Here is a 13,842-nt window from a genome sequence, read left to right as displayed (position 1 = left end):
CAAGGGCTTCTGGGAGAAGCCCAGTGTCCATGCCACTCTTATACTACCTGGATGCTGAGCAGCATAAAGCTTTTGTCGGGATCAAAAAGACATGAGGACTCCGCCCTGGAGCCCAGCTCTCTGGATGCCTTGCTCCATAAATTGGCAGTGAAAATCTAGGGCCCCAAGGCTCTTGGTTCAGGTCAAGCGTGTTATGAAAATGTAGCCTAAGTGGTCTACCCATCATTATAGTGAGGTGTTCACCTGAGGGACAGATCAGGCCCACTCAGAAGAAGGTGCCCACACAGGAGACACCAGAGATGAGGAAGGCACTGCTCATCAGACTGGTAGCAGCACCAGATCCAGATTGCTTAGGCTGAGAGCTTCCACTGTTCACAGGCCCCGTCGCCCCACCCTGACTTGTGCACAGACACACCCCATGGCCCCACCCTGACTTGTGCACAGGCCCCCATGGCCCCACCTTGACTTGCGCACAGGCCCCTGTGACCCCACCCCGACTCACCCACCACTCCTGATCCTCTTCCCCATCCACAATGATCACGTCGCCCTCAGAGAAAGTCAGCTCGTCTGGGTTGTCAGCCACGCAGTTGTAGAGTGCTTTCACTCGCTTGGGCTTTGACTTGGTCTACATCAGAAAAGGAAGTGTGAAGGCTAGGGTTGTAGGAAGCCAAGTTCTTAGCCAGAGAACAGGCCTCATGCTTTCTGCTTGCCTCATGAGCCATGTGCCTAGGCTCGGAAACCCACAGAGGTCAAGCAAGTGGGGCTGGCTGGGTGTAGCAGGAGCCTGGGCAGAGGCAGGAAATGAAACACCTGGGGTCTGGTGCTCATGGGGATGATGAGCAGAGGGCCAAGCTGGCCAGCTCCCCAGATCATGAAACAGCACCAGAAAGAAGCTCCCAGCCCTCCTCCAAGGAGCAACAGAGCCCGGCTGCCTCGGAGCCCTCTGACTAGTAGCAGGATAGCAGGCTTGTGCACTTACCGCCTGTGACTTCCTAGGCATGGGTGCTGGGGGCTGCAGGGCCATGGCGTTGGACAGAGGACCCGAAGCTTCTGTGCAGAGAGATCCACTGCGTTAGGGCCATGACAAAGCAACTTTATAGAACACCCCATCCCTATCCATCCACTTTAACTGTAAGACAATGTAAGAATCACAAGGTTATATCTGAAAGCAGGACTCTCCACAAGTTTGGTGGTTTCAAGAGAAAAGACCTGTATAAGGCAGTGAACTTCTTTATACCTGACCAGCTAGCTACCTAAAATCCATACCCCCCAACCCCAACTCCACCCCACCCCATCCCTGCAGGATCAACCTGTTCCAAGTTAAATAATTACCAGGTCCTCTCGGCTGTCCTTTGTTGGTCAGCGGGGTTGGCTTGTCAGTCCTACCAGGAAAGAAATACAGATTTATTGATCACTGAGGCCACGTGCTCTGACCTTAATCCCCTTAATGATAAAGGGACCTGCCATCAGTGCTTAAATTTGTGCTTGCTGTATCCCATCACATGTGCCTACTCCCCACTCTTGAAAAAAGGAAAGGTGTGGAGCCAAGTACTAGGTCCTGATCCTAGCCCAGGGCAGAAGCTAAGCACACATTCATCGTCTGCGTACTCTGGCCCCAGCCTGAGCCGCCATCATCATGAGAAAGGGAGGGGCTGAAGCTTAACCACAGGCCTGGGTGGCTCTGCCAGGGTCTGTGCTGGCACCACAAATCAGTGCCTCCTACACCTCTGAGCTCCGTGGTGCCTGCCCTGGGAACCAATGTTGTGGTCAAGGGGCAGAGCACAAGCCTATAGTCATGCCATGGAGACAAACAAGTGCTTCTTACAGTGGGCAGAGGGGGCTCTATCAACTGAGACCTGCCACTGGTATATATGCAGAGAGGTGGGACACTAGCTTTGTTCCTTCTCTAAAGGGAGCAGGGCCTGTGAAGGCCAAGAGAGAGGCTTTCCTCTCAGTTGCCTAGCCAGGCTGGTGGGACCTAGCAGAAAGTAAGACAAACAACTGGGCAGGCAAGCCTTGGGAGGGGCTGAGGAAGCAGGGAGGCAGCCTGGGATGGGATTCTTTCCGCAGCAAGTCACTTCCTTCACACACTTCCTCTGCAGTCCCAGTGGGTGCTGGTGTGTGCAGCCTCAGGACGAAGAGGTGAAGAACGAGACTTGGTTATAGTCTTATTTTTTTTCCCCAAGGGACTGAAAATCATACGAGCCAAGTTTCAGTTTGATTCCCACTGCCTCTGGGCGTGTATGTCCTAGCAGACACTATTAAGTGGAGTGGCCAACTTCCTATTCTGTGGTCAACTCAGATATGAAATGCTCATATGAGCTACTTAGCAGAGGGTCATAGTCAGCCTGTCTTGTCCTGAAAGGCCATGAAAAACAAATGCACCCAACACCCGGGAGGAAGAGGGGTCACAAGTTCAAGACTAACCTAGGCTAATACAAAAAAAGTAAAAAACCAAATGATGAATTTTTGAGTTAGTCTTCGTGGCAACTATTCATCTGTCTGCTACCAAGGTGGGAAGGTATCATGGATGATCTATCAGCGCACAAAGTGTGCCATGTCAACTTCACTTACAAGTGTGGTGGTTTGAGTGAGAATGGCCCCCTTACGCTCGTATATATGAATACTCGGTCCCCAGTTGGTGGAACTGTTTAGGAATGATTAGGAGGTGTGGTCTTTGGGAGAAGGTGTGTCACTGAAGATGGGCTTTGAGGCTCCAAAAGTCCATTCTATTCCCAGTTCTCCCTGTCTTGTGCCAGTGGATTAGGATATAAGCTCTCAGCTACTGCTCAGGGCCATGCCTGCCTGCCTGCTGCTATGCTCTCCACCCTGATGGTCATGGACTCTGACTATGGGACTGTGAGCCCCAATAAACTCCTTTTATAAGTTGGCTTGGTCACAGTGTCTCTTCACAGCAAGAGAAGAGAAACTAAGATGCAGGAATTTCACATGCCATGAAAGATTCTCAAATGAAAATTTCACCCACCACGTGTAAGTACAAAGCCCACTGACAGCTTGTGACTCATGGACATAAGCAGGGGTGGCAGCTTGCCTGTAGGCCCGCTCTTGCTGTCTCCTGCTCTAAAAGAACAAATATGGAATGACAGATTTATATCATGTTCAAAATAATTGGCAGCAGGTAGTGATGGCGGCGACAGCGGTAGTTCCTTTACAAAGAATATACACCCTGCCTTCCTTTACATGGAGTTCTACCAGCAGTGGCAACCTGGGTCTGTTAACCCAAATCTGTGGTAGACAAGCCACACCCTAACATCATCTGCTGTGTCACTGCACGCCTCCCCTTTCAGTTGGATTAAAACCAGTGACATGGCACTGGACAGAAAACTCATCCACAGCTCTGGCATGGCTTTTGTGATCCCTGGGGAAGTGGACAGGAGGAGGACGCTGGGAGCTGGGGCTTGCTGGCTAGTACCACTGTCTTCATCTGCCTAGAGAGTGCCAGGAGTCCTCTGCTCCTTGTCCAGAAATTTAAGAGATGACCTGGCACCTTGAAAAGCAGTATCTAGGAGCCAGAGAATCCAAGAACATTACAAGAGGAAGAGGAAGGAAACACGGTCAAGGAGGCCCAGTCCATGGCTGTCCAGCATAGGGGCTTGGGACGTACTTGTGACAGTGTAACTCAGCAGCCGACCTTAATCAAATCACCATTTACAAATAGTACGGTGTGGATGTGTACTTTGAGCTCTTGAAGGATGTCTTGACAAAGCAGTACAAGCGACATTCTGATTTCAAAATGCCAGACTGTGGCCTGGAGCTGTCAATCAGTGAGGAATGAGTGCACTCATAGAAGGTGAGAGGCTCTGGGTTCTATCCTCAGTATCATTATGGAAGTAGGATATAGGGAGAGAGAGAGAGAGAGAAAGAGGTGAGGGAGAAGGGAGGAGGAAGAAGGAGGAAGGAAAGAGGAATAGTGTATTGAAAATACACTTCCCAAGCAAAACAATTAGAAATGAAAATTCAAACCAAATGCACAAAGAACTGGAAAGGAGAGAACTTTGGAAGCTGGAAACGTCAGGAAGAATTATAACTAACCTAGTTGACTAAGCAGGAGACTCGTACACAAGTGTAACAAAAGCCCTGAACAGTCCTGAGTATATGGTAGTATCCCTGTCAGGCTAAGGGCCTCTGGAAGTGGGAGATAGGGCAGGCCATGCCATGAGCAAGAGGATTCACCAAGAATAAACCACAACAAGACCCCCAAAGCTAAGTCAGGAGCTGGACTCCCAGGTATCCCTCCCCAGCACACTGAAGACAGCTTCCATTCCAGGGAAGGCATAGGGCAGGACATCTCACCCTGGGACACCAAGGGCAGCTGGCAGAAACATCTCAAAAGCTGGAGGATCAACTATAAGATGAATTTTAATGTGACTCCCAGAATTCATACACCTTTTAGGCAGACACCATGAACCTAAGTTGTCCAAGGACGGGGGAATCGCTCAGACTCAAGAGTTCCACAGACAAACAGCCCCACTGTCTCAGGGAAACCTAGTGTTGGATCTGGATACAAAATGTTCCCCCAAAAGATTCTCATGCTTCAATGTCAGCTGCCAGGTGATGTACTTTTGGGACGTGAGTTCGTCCATTGATGGAGTCAAAATCTGGTAGCATTATTAAAGGGGAACAGCAAGCAGGAGACAGGGTCACCAGGGTCATGCCTTTCAAGGACCTAGCACATCTCTGGCTCACTCTCTACTCTGCTTCCTGCTGCTGTAAGGTAAACAGTTTTGCCCACACTGCCATGATGTTCTTGTCTTTCCACAGGCCGATTGTAATGGAGCCAAATGGCCTGTGGCAAGAACTGTGAACCAATACACACGTCTCTTTTTTCAGACTGTTTCTCTTGGCTATTTGTTACAGTGAGGAAAGAGCCAAGTGCAGTCTGCTAGTCAGTGATAACTGTCTAACCGGAGGCATGAAGAGAGGGCACAGGGGCACTTACAGGGAACACTACAACTACACAGAGGCACAAACCCAAGAAGCCAGCAAAGAAAAAGCCCTCTTCTCTCCCAAATTATTCAGTCCTTATGAAATGAGAGATAAAGTTCCCACAGAACAAAACTCCGATGGTATAAAAAGAGTTTGATTTACTATGAGAATCAACATTTTAAAAAAGGGTAAGTGGAGAAAACTTCTCTGCAAGCGTCCCCCCCCCCCCCCCAGACAAGGTTTCTCTGTATAGCCCTGGCTATCCTGGAACTCACTTTGTAGACCAGGCTGGCCTCACAGATCTGCCTGCCTCTGCCTCCTGAGTGCTGGGATTAAAGACGTGCGCCACCATGCCTGGCTGCAAGCGTATTTTTAAAACGGGCACAGAAATGACAGAGGAATTGAAGAAGATGGTGACAGAATGCCAGTTAATAAGAAAACCCCACTTCCCAGATACAGTGTAGAGCCCAGCTGGGGACTGTGCTTCCAACCCTACCTCTAGATGGCAGTGCCACCAGGCTGGCTTTGGTGAGCCATATGAGAAGCTAGCTGTCACCATCACCATCTTCAAAACTGACTCTGGGCCAGAGGCTAAGGAGGGAAGACTCAGAAAGACACAGGGCCTTGGGGCTGGGGTTCAATTGGGAACATATACCTGGATTTGTCCTCTGGGATAAGGCAGGGCTGTCAGAACAGTTGTGTTATTTGATAAAAACCAGATGGCACATTTAAGGGAAAGACCAACTCTGTCTGACAGATGAGACACAGGAATTATATTGAAAGTAGCAGGGCGTGGGGCTTCATGCATTTGAACAGAGAGGTTTGTCAGAGCCCAGCAGGGCAAAGGTCAGGCTGGGGGCAGGACTGAGTGGTCTAGTGACCAGACTAAAGATCCAACCTGGATGAGACAAGGGGTCAGTGACATAGCAGGGACACCTGGCCTGGATGGGGGCTAGAGGCTGCATGGCTAAGCATGGGTACCGGAACTAGACTTGGTCCAAGCAGGGAAAGAAGGCTTCAGCCTCTAGGACAGGCAGAGGCAGAACCAGGAGGGCAATCACAGGAAGGGGCAACTGTATTACTGAGCATAGGAGCAGGGTTCTCACCTCTGAGCAAGGGTGTAGCAAGTTGGGGGAAACAGCATTCAAATGATTACTCTGGCTGTCCTGTGTCCCACTGGAACCTTCTCTATCTGCGCTCGGGCCTAGTGTCCAGCATTGCTCATGCAGTAACACTGGCTAGTTCCCAGGGCCTGGCTTGCTTTGAGGGACTTGTCTTAGGTCCAGGCCTCATGTCTTGAGGAAGTCACACCACCTGAAGAGATCATATATATGTGTGTGGATGCTGCGGTCAGCAGCCCAGATGAGGGCTACCAAATCTACAGAGTGTGGAGACCTCCGTGACGCCAGCCTCTACTACACCACTTCCACCCTGGGGGACTCGGCTATGGCAAAGGCAAGCCGCTCCATTGTGCCACCGGCCGTCCTGGTAAGAGGACTTTGTAAAGCATGTGCACAGCTAAACGGGTCTCAAAACCTCAGGTGCTGGCGCTATCTGTCCCTGTGTGAGTGAAACTGGAGCCACTGACATGAACTCCGGGGTCCAACAGAGAAATCTATAGAATACATAAAGAGATAAAGGCACATTTGTGTACATATACATACATTCTGTAGCTCTGACTACATCACCTCCCACCCAGACCTCGACTCAGAAGTGTAGCCACAAAAGCAAAGATTCTTGTGATGGTTTGTATAAGCTCAGGCCAGGGAGTGGCACTTTTAGGAGGTATAGCCTTGTTGGAGTAGGTGTGTCACTGTAGTTGTGGGCTTTAAGACCCTCATCCTAGCTGCCTTGAAGTCAGTCTTCCACTAGCAGCCTTCAGATGAAGATGTAGAACTCTCAGCTTCTCCTGCACCATGCCTGCCTAGATACTACCATTTTTCCATCTTGATGACAATGGACTGAACCTCTGAACCTGTAAGCCAGCCCCAATTAAATGTTGTCCTTTATAAGACTTGCCTTGGTCATGATGTCTGTTCACAGAAGTAAAACCCTAAGACAACTCTTAAACAAAATCCACTTTCTACTATAAAAAATATAGATTAAGAGATTTAGAGATGGGTGGGAGAGGAGGGTGGTCGTGGTTAACAGATGGCTCAGTAGTTCAGAGTACTGGTTAATCTTCCAGAGGACATGGGCTTGATTCTGAGCACCCATATGATGGATTACAGTCATCTATCTTCCTATCTTCCTTCCTTCCTTCCTTCCTTCCTTCCTTCCTTCCTTCCTTCCTTCCTTCCTTCCTTCCTTCCTTCCTTCCCTTCCCTTCCCTTCCCTTCCCTTCCCTTCCCTTCCTTCCCCTTCCCTTCCTTCCTTCCTTCTCTCTCTCTTTCTCTCTCTCCCTCTCCCTTTCTTTTTTTTATTTTTTTTTTCGAGACAGGGTTTCTCTGTGTAGTCCTGGCTGTCCTGGAACTCACTCTGTAGACCAGGCTGTCCTCGAACTCAGAAATTCACCTGCCTCTGCCTCCTAAGTGCTGGGATGAAAGGCGTGCACCACCACTATCCGGTTTGCTCACAGCCATCTTTAACTCCAGTCCAGGAATCTGACACACCTGGCCTCCTCAGGCAATAGATATGTAAGTAGTGCACACATATATAAGCAGGCAAAATACTCATTGTTGGTATCAGGAACAATCTTGGCAAATTGCCTCTGAACCCAGTGATGACACCCATAGGCGACAGGGACCTGTGCATCTGTTGCCATGGCAATTGCATACATTCCCAGAGTCCACTTCCTACCCTTATTGCCACGGCAATGGATGCTCAGGTCCCTTGTCGCCCTATGCGTGTCATCACTGGATTCAGAGGCAATCTGCCAAGCCGGTTCCTGATACCAAAACTCATACAAATAAAATAAAGTATAAAAATGTTAAATAATTTCAAAATAGGTAACCGGATCTGTTTGCAGTGTGTGCACAAAGGAGAAAGCCCTTGTCTATAGGAAACACCTAACAGACCCTGTAGAGGGGCAGTACAACCAAGATAATGTTTCTAGGGAGTAGAACACAGAACCAACAGGAGCCTGGTCTTGAGAACCTGACCCCAAAAACCCCAGTGTTAATGCACAAAACTCTAAGCCAATTATGCATATTTAAGGTCTAAGTTTGTATGACAGCTAAAAACCTCCTTACAGAATTAACGTTAATATCCCAGAGAGCTAGCTGATCAGTAAGTTACACACTTGGCCTCTCAGCCTAGCATGGTAGAAACACAGATTTCCAGGGCTCACACGGAAATCCCAACAATGAAGAAATGAGGTCAACACCACTGGAGAGGCAGTGGTGGCTGATGTGGCCAAGCAAAGAGTAGCCAGGCAGGGGCAACAGTTACCCGGAAGCTGGTTTCTTCTGAGGCAGGCGGCTGGGTGGCTGAGGTGGCAGGGGCGGGGGCTTGCTCTGTGAGGTCCCAGGTTGGGAGGACTTGCTCGGCTGGTTCATGGCTTCTAGAGTTCCTGATGTCTTAGCCACAGGAGGGGGTGGTGTGGTGGTCAGGGGATCTGCGGAGAGCAAAGGGGTAGGGATGCAAGAGAGAGTGAGCCCGCGGGTCCTATATCTAGTCTCTTATTGGACGCTTCTCCCTTCTCTAGCACTCTTCTGGGTATACCTATGGCTGCTTCTCAGCCTGTCTATTCTGGGAAACTACAAGGAGGGGCAAACCAATAAGGGCAGCCTTGACTACCGCTGAAAGTTTGCTATGGCCTGTGTGTGTTTAGCCAGAAACCCATGTAGGGACCAGCCCTTTGAGCTGCCCCAAAACCAACCGAGCGGGCAGACCCTGAGATTAGGCTCATGCTTGGCATCTGCCCTGGGACACGGAGAATGCTTGAGCCAGGGCTCTTTTTGCATCAAGTGACCTGCCTACCACCAGAAAGGGGCAGAGCCCTAAGCACCCCACTGACCCATCGTGGAGTAAGCTTTAAGGACAAACTGTGACCATTGACGAGTATGGGGCTCGCAGTCTGAGTGGAGAGGTGTTAGTTTCTACTATCTGTGTTTTACAGACAATAGGCTGTAATAAGCAAAGCATAGTGACAAAGTGGGCAGAGCTGTTTAAAAACAACAATGGAATGAGGTCAAGTGCCTGGGCCTTCCTTCACCCACCCATCTTCCAAACTGCACCAGGCCCTTGTCAGTGGCTTGCCTCAGGATAGGAACAGGCCAAGAAGGGCTATGGGCAGGGAAAAAGGATCTTTTTTATGGTTTCTCTCCCTCTTTCTTCCCTTTTCCATTTTAATGGAAAAGTCTAAGGTATATTAGCCCAGCAACACCATATTGAGATTCTTCTTGATGTTTGACCTGAGTGTACTACAGCTGGACCCTGCCCCAAATCCCTCTGCAGAGCTCCCAGGGCATACTGCCCCTGCTGCTGCTACTGCTCTTGGCAATTCCTGCAGAGGGTTAGAGCTGCTTTCTGCATAAGCCATAGGCACCAAGGGGCCCTGATGCCTTGGAAGCAATAGAACCAGATGCAGGACTCCCTGCTCCTTAGCCGAGGTAGGACAGGGAGCAGAGAGGGCTGGTGTCACTGACCCAGTGAAAATGTCTGGAGCAGGAGAAAGGCCCTTTCGTATTGCCTGTCTCCCAGCATTGGGAACTGCTAACCACATATTGGCATTGAAAATATCATGACCACTCCCAAATCACTACACAGCCAAAGAAATTCAAGTGTGGATCCTGTTAAAATACCTGGCGAGACAGAATAAAGAGTGAGTCATTTTAGGGGTAGCAAGGGAATGAGTGGAGGTTTAAGGCAGAGGCTACAAGGGTTGGGGCCATAGGGGCAACATCTGGTATGTATCTGCATACAGCCCACAGCTGCCAGTGGTGCCCTTGTCTTCCAGATTTATAAGGCCCCCTGGCAAGAAAGGAAAAAGGAGGAAAAAAAAAAAAAACGTACTGGTAGATGTCACTCGAAGAGGGGGCAGCGGTGGGTGGACAGCTGGCAGATCTGACGAAGATCGCTGCCTGCTGATACCGTCCACACCTACAGAGTTTGTCTTCCACAGGGTGTTAGCTGAGGTGGCTGTCTGAACTAAACCCACACGCATACACACGCACACACAGGCACACACACACACACGGAACAAAAACAGAAACAAAACACGTCGTTATTGATCCTCTCACTCATAAAAGGTCAACATGAGCCTTCTAGAACAGCAACAGAGCCCTGAGATTTACTCTTTTCTCTACTAGAGAAAGTGAGAATAATAAATAAGGTGCTCCAGGAAATGCTCACGGGTGGCCTTTTCACTCTGATGAAACTTTAAAGATATAGTTTGAAGAAGAAAATAAACAGCCATAAATCTACTGAGCATTGCATTCAGTATCTACGGAACGTCTGTTCATCTCTGCCCTTCTATCACCTCCCACTGTGGGCCACAGAGACCCTGTTCTCAGCCAGAGTGGGCAGGAGGAAGGGTGTGTTCCAGACACTGTGGGCGGGGCTCTCCCCCAGCCTCCTGTAACATATCTGCCTGGAGACCAGTGCAGATGATCCTGTTGCTTCAGGTGACCCCCATGGTGACCATGCTTCCCTGGTCACCTGGGAGGAGACACACCTTCCCAGGTCAGCCGTAGAGTTGAGACGGAGACTTCAAACTTGCCCTAAGGTGAGTAAACTCATATCTCAGTGTGGGGCATATGGTGAGAACTCCATCTTCACACTAAACATAGACTCTAGGGCAGGGGAGATGCAGGACAGGAGTGTGATTTACTTCATGTGAAAACAAAGCAAGAAACCCCAAAAAACAAAAAAACAGAGGTAAAGATATTATGGCAAAAAATGAAAAAAAGTGGGAAAAGCAATCTCTCGGATTCCAGGACTATAAGAAACCAAGCTGAGGAGCTGGCCAGTCCTTTCCTAATGCTCAACGGAGGGAATGAGGTCTCTGTCATAGAGCCAGTGCAAGCTTCCCCTGGGAAGGCAGAGACTCAGTCCCTGAGACGCTGGGCCTTTCAGAATCAACACACCTCTCCAGGATGGAGAAGCAGTGAGATGCCCATAATGCCCCATGCTGCCCAGGACAGCCTGTAGGAGGTGGCAGGGAGTGTTCATTAAGCCCATAAAGAATGAATGATCCCTGGATGCGGTGGTGTGGGTGTGAGGGGTGGGGTGGGGGAGGTGGAGGGTACAGGGCCTGCTCTCTACACCTTTGCTCTTCAGTGGTTCACCTAACTCTCTGGGCCTCCCCGAGTGCAGGACAGTGACACATGTGGTCTGTCCAGTTGCTCCTCCAGCTGCTTAGTACCCAGTACCATCCCATATTGCGCTCCCCTTCCCAGCTGCTGCAAGAGAGAATTTATACTGCCTTCCTGCATAGCAGCCACAGCCCAGGGATAGCACGTGGAAGCCACTGTTCTCCCCAGGGAAGACTTTCCTTCCTACAGTTGGCAGGCCTGGCCGAGCCAGGATGCCCACTTGCTGGCCGCTTCATGAAGCACAATGGCTAGCTGGTCTTCACTGTAAGACAAACTGTTTGTGTTCCCGTATTTGTAAAAGCAACCAAGCAAGCAAACAAACAAAAATCACCTGTCCAGTGGATCTGCTATGTAGAGACAGGATAGTTTTGTGATGCTTTCATACTTGGGGCATCAGGAGGACACACACATTTGTGTTTTTTACAATTATGCTGAGCACCGTTCCCCAAATTACTACCTTTTACTCCTTCATTTCAAAGGTATTCTAGAGAGATACTAAGTCATCTCAGTGCTTTAAGCCCTGAGAAAGAAGAAAGAGAATCATGAGGGCACTGGGAAGGGAGCAGGCTTAGAAAGGATACAGTGGGAAGGCAGCAGAGGACACCCTAGCTGAACAGCTGGAGGTCCACCCATCACCACTGCCTGGGGCAACCCTGCATTACCCCGTCCACACTTCTACCAGAGTAAGAACCCAGGCAGATTCTCTACCGGTTTGGCATGCCAAACGTAATAGAATTCCTTAAGGAAGCAAACAGAAAACAGCTACAGAATAAACACCCACACATGTAACTTCTCAAAGCCAAAGCCCATATGCATTTGCAGGGGACTCAAAATCGTATACCTTTGCCAACATTCCGAGGTGGGAGCGGGGGTGCGCTGGTGGTGCTGGGGGGTATTGACTGGGAGGAGGGCGGGCTGCCACTCAGGATGGCTCCATAGGTCTCATTCTGCAAGATGCTGGGCCCAAAGCCCCTCTGCTTGTCCTTGGTGAGGTTTGCAGTATCTCTGGCCAAAGACACAGCATTGGACTGAAACTGGCTGGACCCCAGCTGGTAGAAGCTAACAGGCCGGTCCTCCCGTCGGTTGGGACTAGGCTGTGGAGGGAATGTCAGGCAAAGAGCATGAGATGGAGCCATGGTTTTCTCTGAGTCAGATCAACTCAACAGTAAATATTCATCCACATGTGGTGGGTACCATTTCAGCCCTATGCTGTTGCATATGAACTGCAAGATTTTAAAGTTCATTCTTCTTGTGTCTTGTAATTACACTTACACACACACACACACACACACACACACACACACACACACACACTCACACCCCTCCTAAGAGCCATGACTTACTACTCATTACAGTTCTTAATTCTGTTTAGAACTTCAAATAGCAGCTATTTCATCTTATGAACCAGCCTAGCTCTATGCCCCTTTCCAAACACACTTTCTTCTGAGACAGAATGGCTCCGGCCAGTGAGTGGCAATTAACCTCCACCAGCGCCGTGCTTAACTCAGTGCAGAACAACAGGTCCTTCCCACAGTACTCTAATCCTGACCCTTTGGGATATCACTTGCTTTAAAAAAAACAGTGTGTTCTTTGTGTGTGTGTGTGTAAGTGCATCTGAGGAGGCCAGAGGAAACCATGGGGCTCAGTCCTCTTCTTCCACCTTATGAGTCTCAGGGATCAACTCAGGTCTCCACAACTGATAGAAAGACCGGACTGCTTTCATAAATAAAGATATATTGAGATGCAACCTCCTCCCATCATTTACGTATCTGTACTATAGAGAAAAACTAAGTATAGACGTAAACTGTTGCTTTTCTGATGGCCCAACAGCTTTCAGAAATGCCTTTTTTTCTCCAGTTGTATCTCTTAGTTACCTTTGTTTATACTTCATATTACAATACTAAAGTCCTATAAAAAAAAAAACCATGAAAACCATAAAAATGTGTTCAACAAGGTCTTTCCTCTCGTTTCAATACAGAGCATGCTGGCATACCTGGCAGTATGCTGTGGGAGCTAAGAAGGGTCATGGCCAAGGGTTAAGTGTCAGGAGGGAGGCTGCCTGACCTTGCCTCTGCACCCACAGACCTGCACGAAGATGGCATCGTCCTGAGATACCCCAAGGTATGCTTGGCAGTGTGTGTGATAAAGGACCAGGGCTAGAGCCCTGTGCTCACTGCAAGACTGTGTGAAAACAGCTGTCAGCCTCTCTTGAGGCTTTGAAGTCCCTGTCCAATAAGAGGAGTTGGAGCCAGTGAACCCCCAAGGCTGTGGAGTGGTTCCCGCTTAGTGGTTTCTAAGGTCACTCAGGTAAACATGACCAGCTACATAAACACTGTCACCTGCCAGCAGGACCTAGCACATGGCAGCATGGACTGGGGCTAGGAGAGGAATGGGAAGGGGAAGGCTTCCTGCCAGGCCCAGCCCTGCTCTGCAGCTTCACAGCGTGGCACACACCTGTAGCTTCTCGTCCACATCGTCGTCGCTCTCATCCAGGTCCTCGTGCAGCAGCCGCCATTCATACTCGACGTGAACATGGGAGTTAAACCGCCCCGACAAGGCCTGAGTGAGCTAGGAAGGAGGATGGGAGGGCAGTGAGTGCCGCTGTCCCCGTTTCCAACCACAAGAGACAGACCCGCAT

The 13,842-nt window shown here is 49.6% G+C and overlaps 1 protein-coding gene across 7 annotated transcripts in view; it reads right to left on the bottom strand.

Annotated features, from left to right (window-relative positions):
• Positions 1 to 13,842, bottom strand: part of Asap2 (ArfGAP with SH3 domain, ankyrin repeat and PH domain 2) — a 158,804-nt gene that overhangs the window by 3,659 nt on the left and 141,303 nt on the right. For 4 of the 7 annotated variants that reach the window (XM_006515047.2, XM_006515048.2, XM_030246641.1 and 1 more), the window contains 7 exons: positions 13,659 to 13,772; positions 12,046 to 12,298; positions 9,904 to 10,038; positions 8,338 to 8,503; positions 1,333 to 1,382; positions 980 to 1,050; positions 503 to 625 (listed from right to left, as the gene is read on the bottom strand). In XM_006515047.2, the coding sequence (XP_006515110.1) occupies positions 503 to 625; positions 980 to 1,050; positions 1,333 to 1,382; positions 8,338 to 8,503; positions 9,904 to 10,038; positions 12,046 to 12,298; positions 13,659 to 13,772 (912 nt within the window). Of the gene's footprint in view, positions 1 to 502; positions 626 to 979; positions 1,051 to 1,332; positions 1,383 to 2,986; positions 3,082 to 8,337; positions 8,504 to 9,903; positions 10,039 to 12,045; positions 12,299 to 13,658; positions 13,773 to 13,842 lie in introns of all 7 variants that reach the window. The other 3 variants (NM_001098168.1, NM_001004364.2, XR_001780443.2) reach the window with 2 other exon arrangements.

Source organism: Mus musculus, chromosome 12 (assembly GCF_000001635.26).
Source record: "Mus musculus strain C57BL/6J chromosome 12, GRCm38.p6 C57BL/6J".
Lineage (NCBI taxonomy): Eukaryota > Metazoa > Chordata > Mammalia > Rodentia > Muridae > Mus > Mus musculus.
The sequence above is the reverse complement of the archived record's forward strand: the minus strand, read 5'-3'. Positions and strand labels throughout refer to the sequence as shown.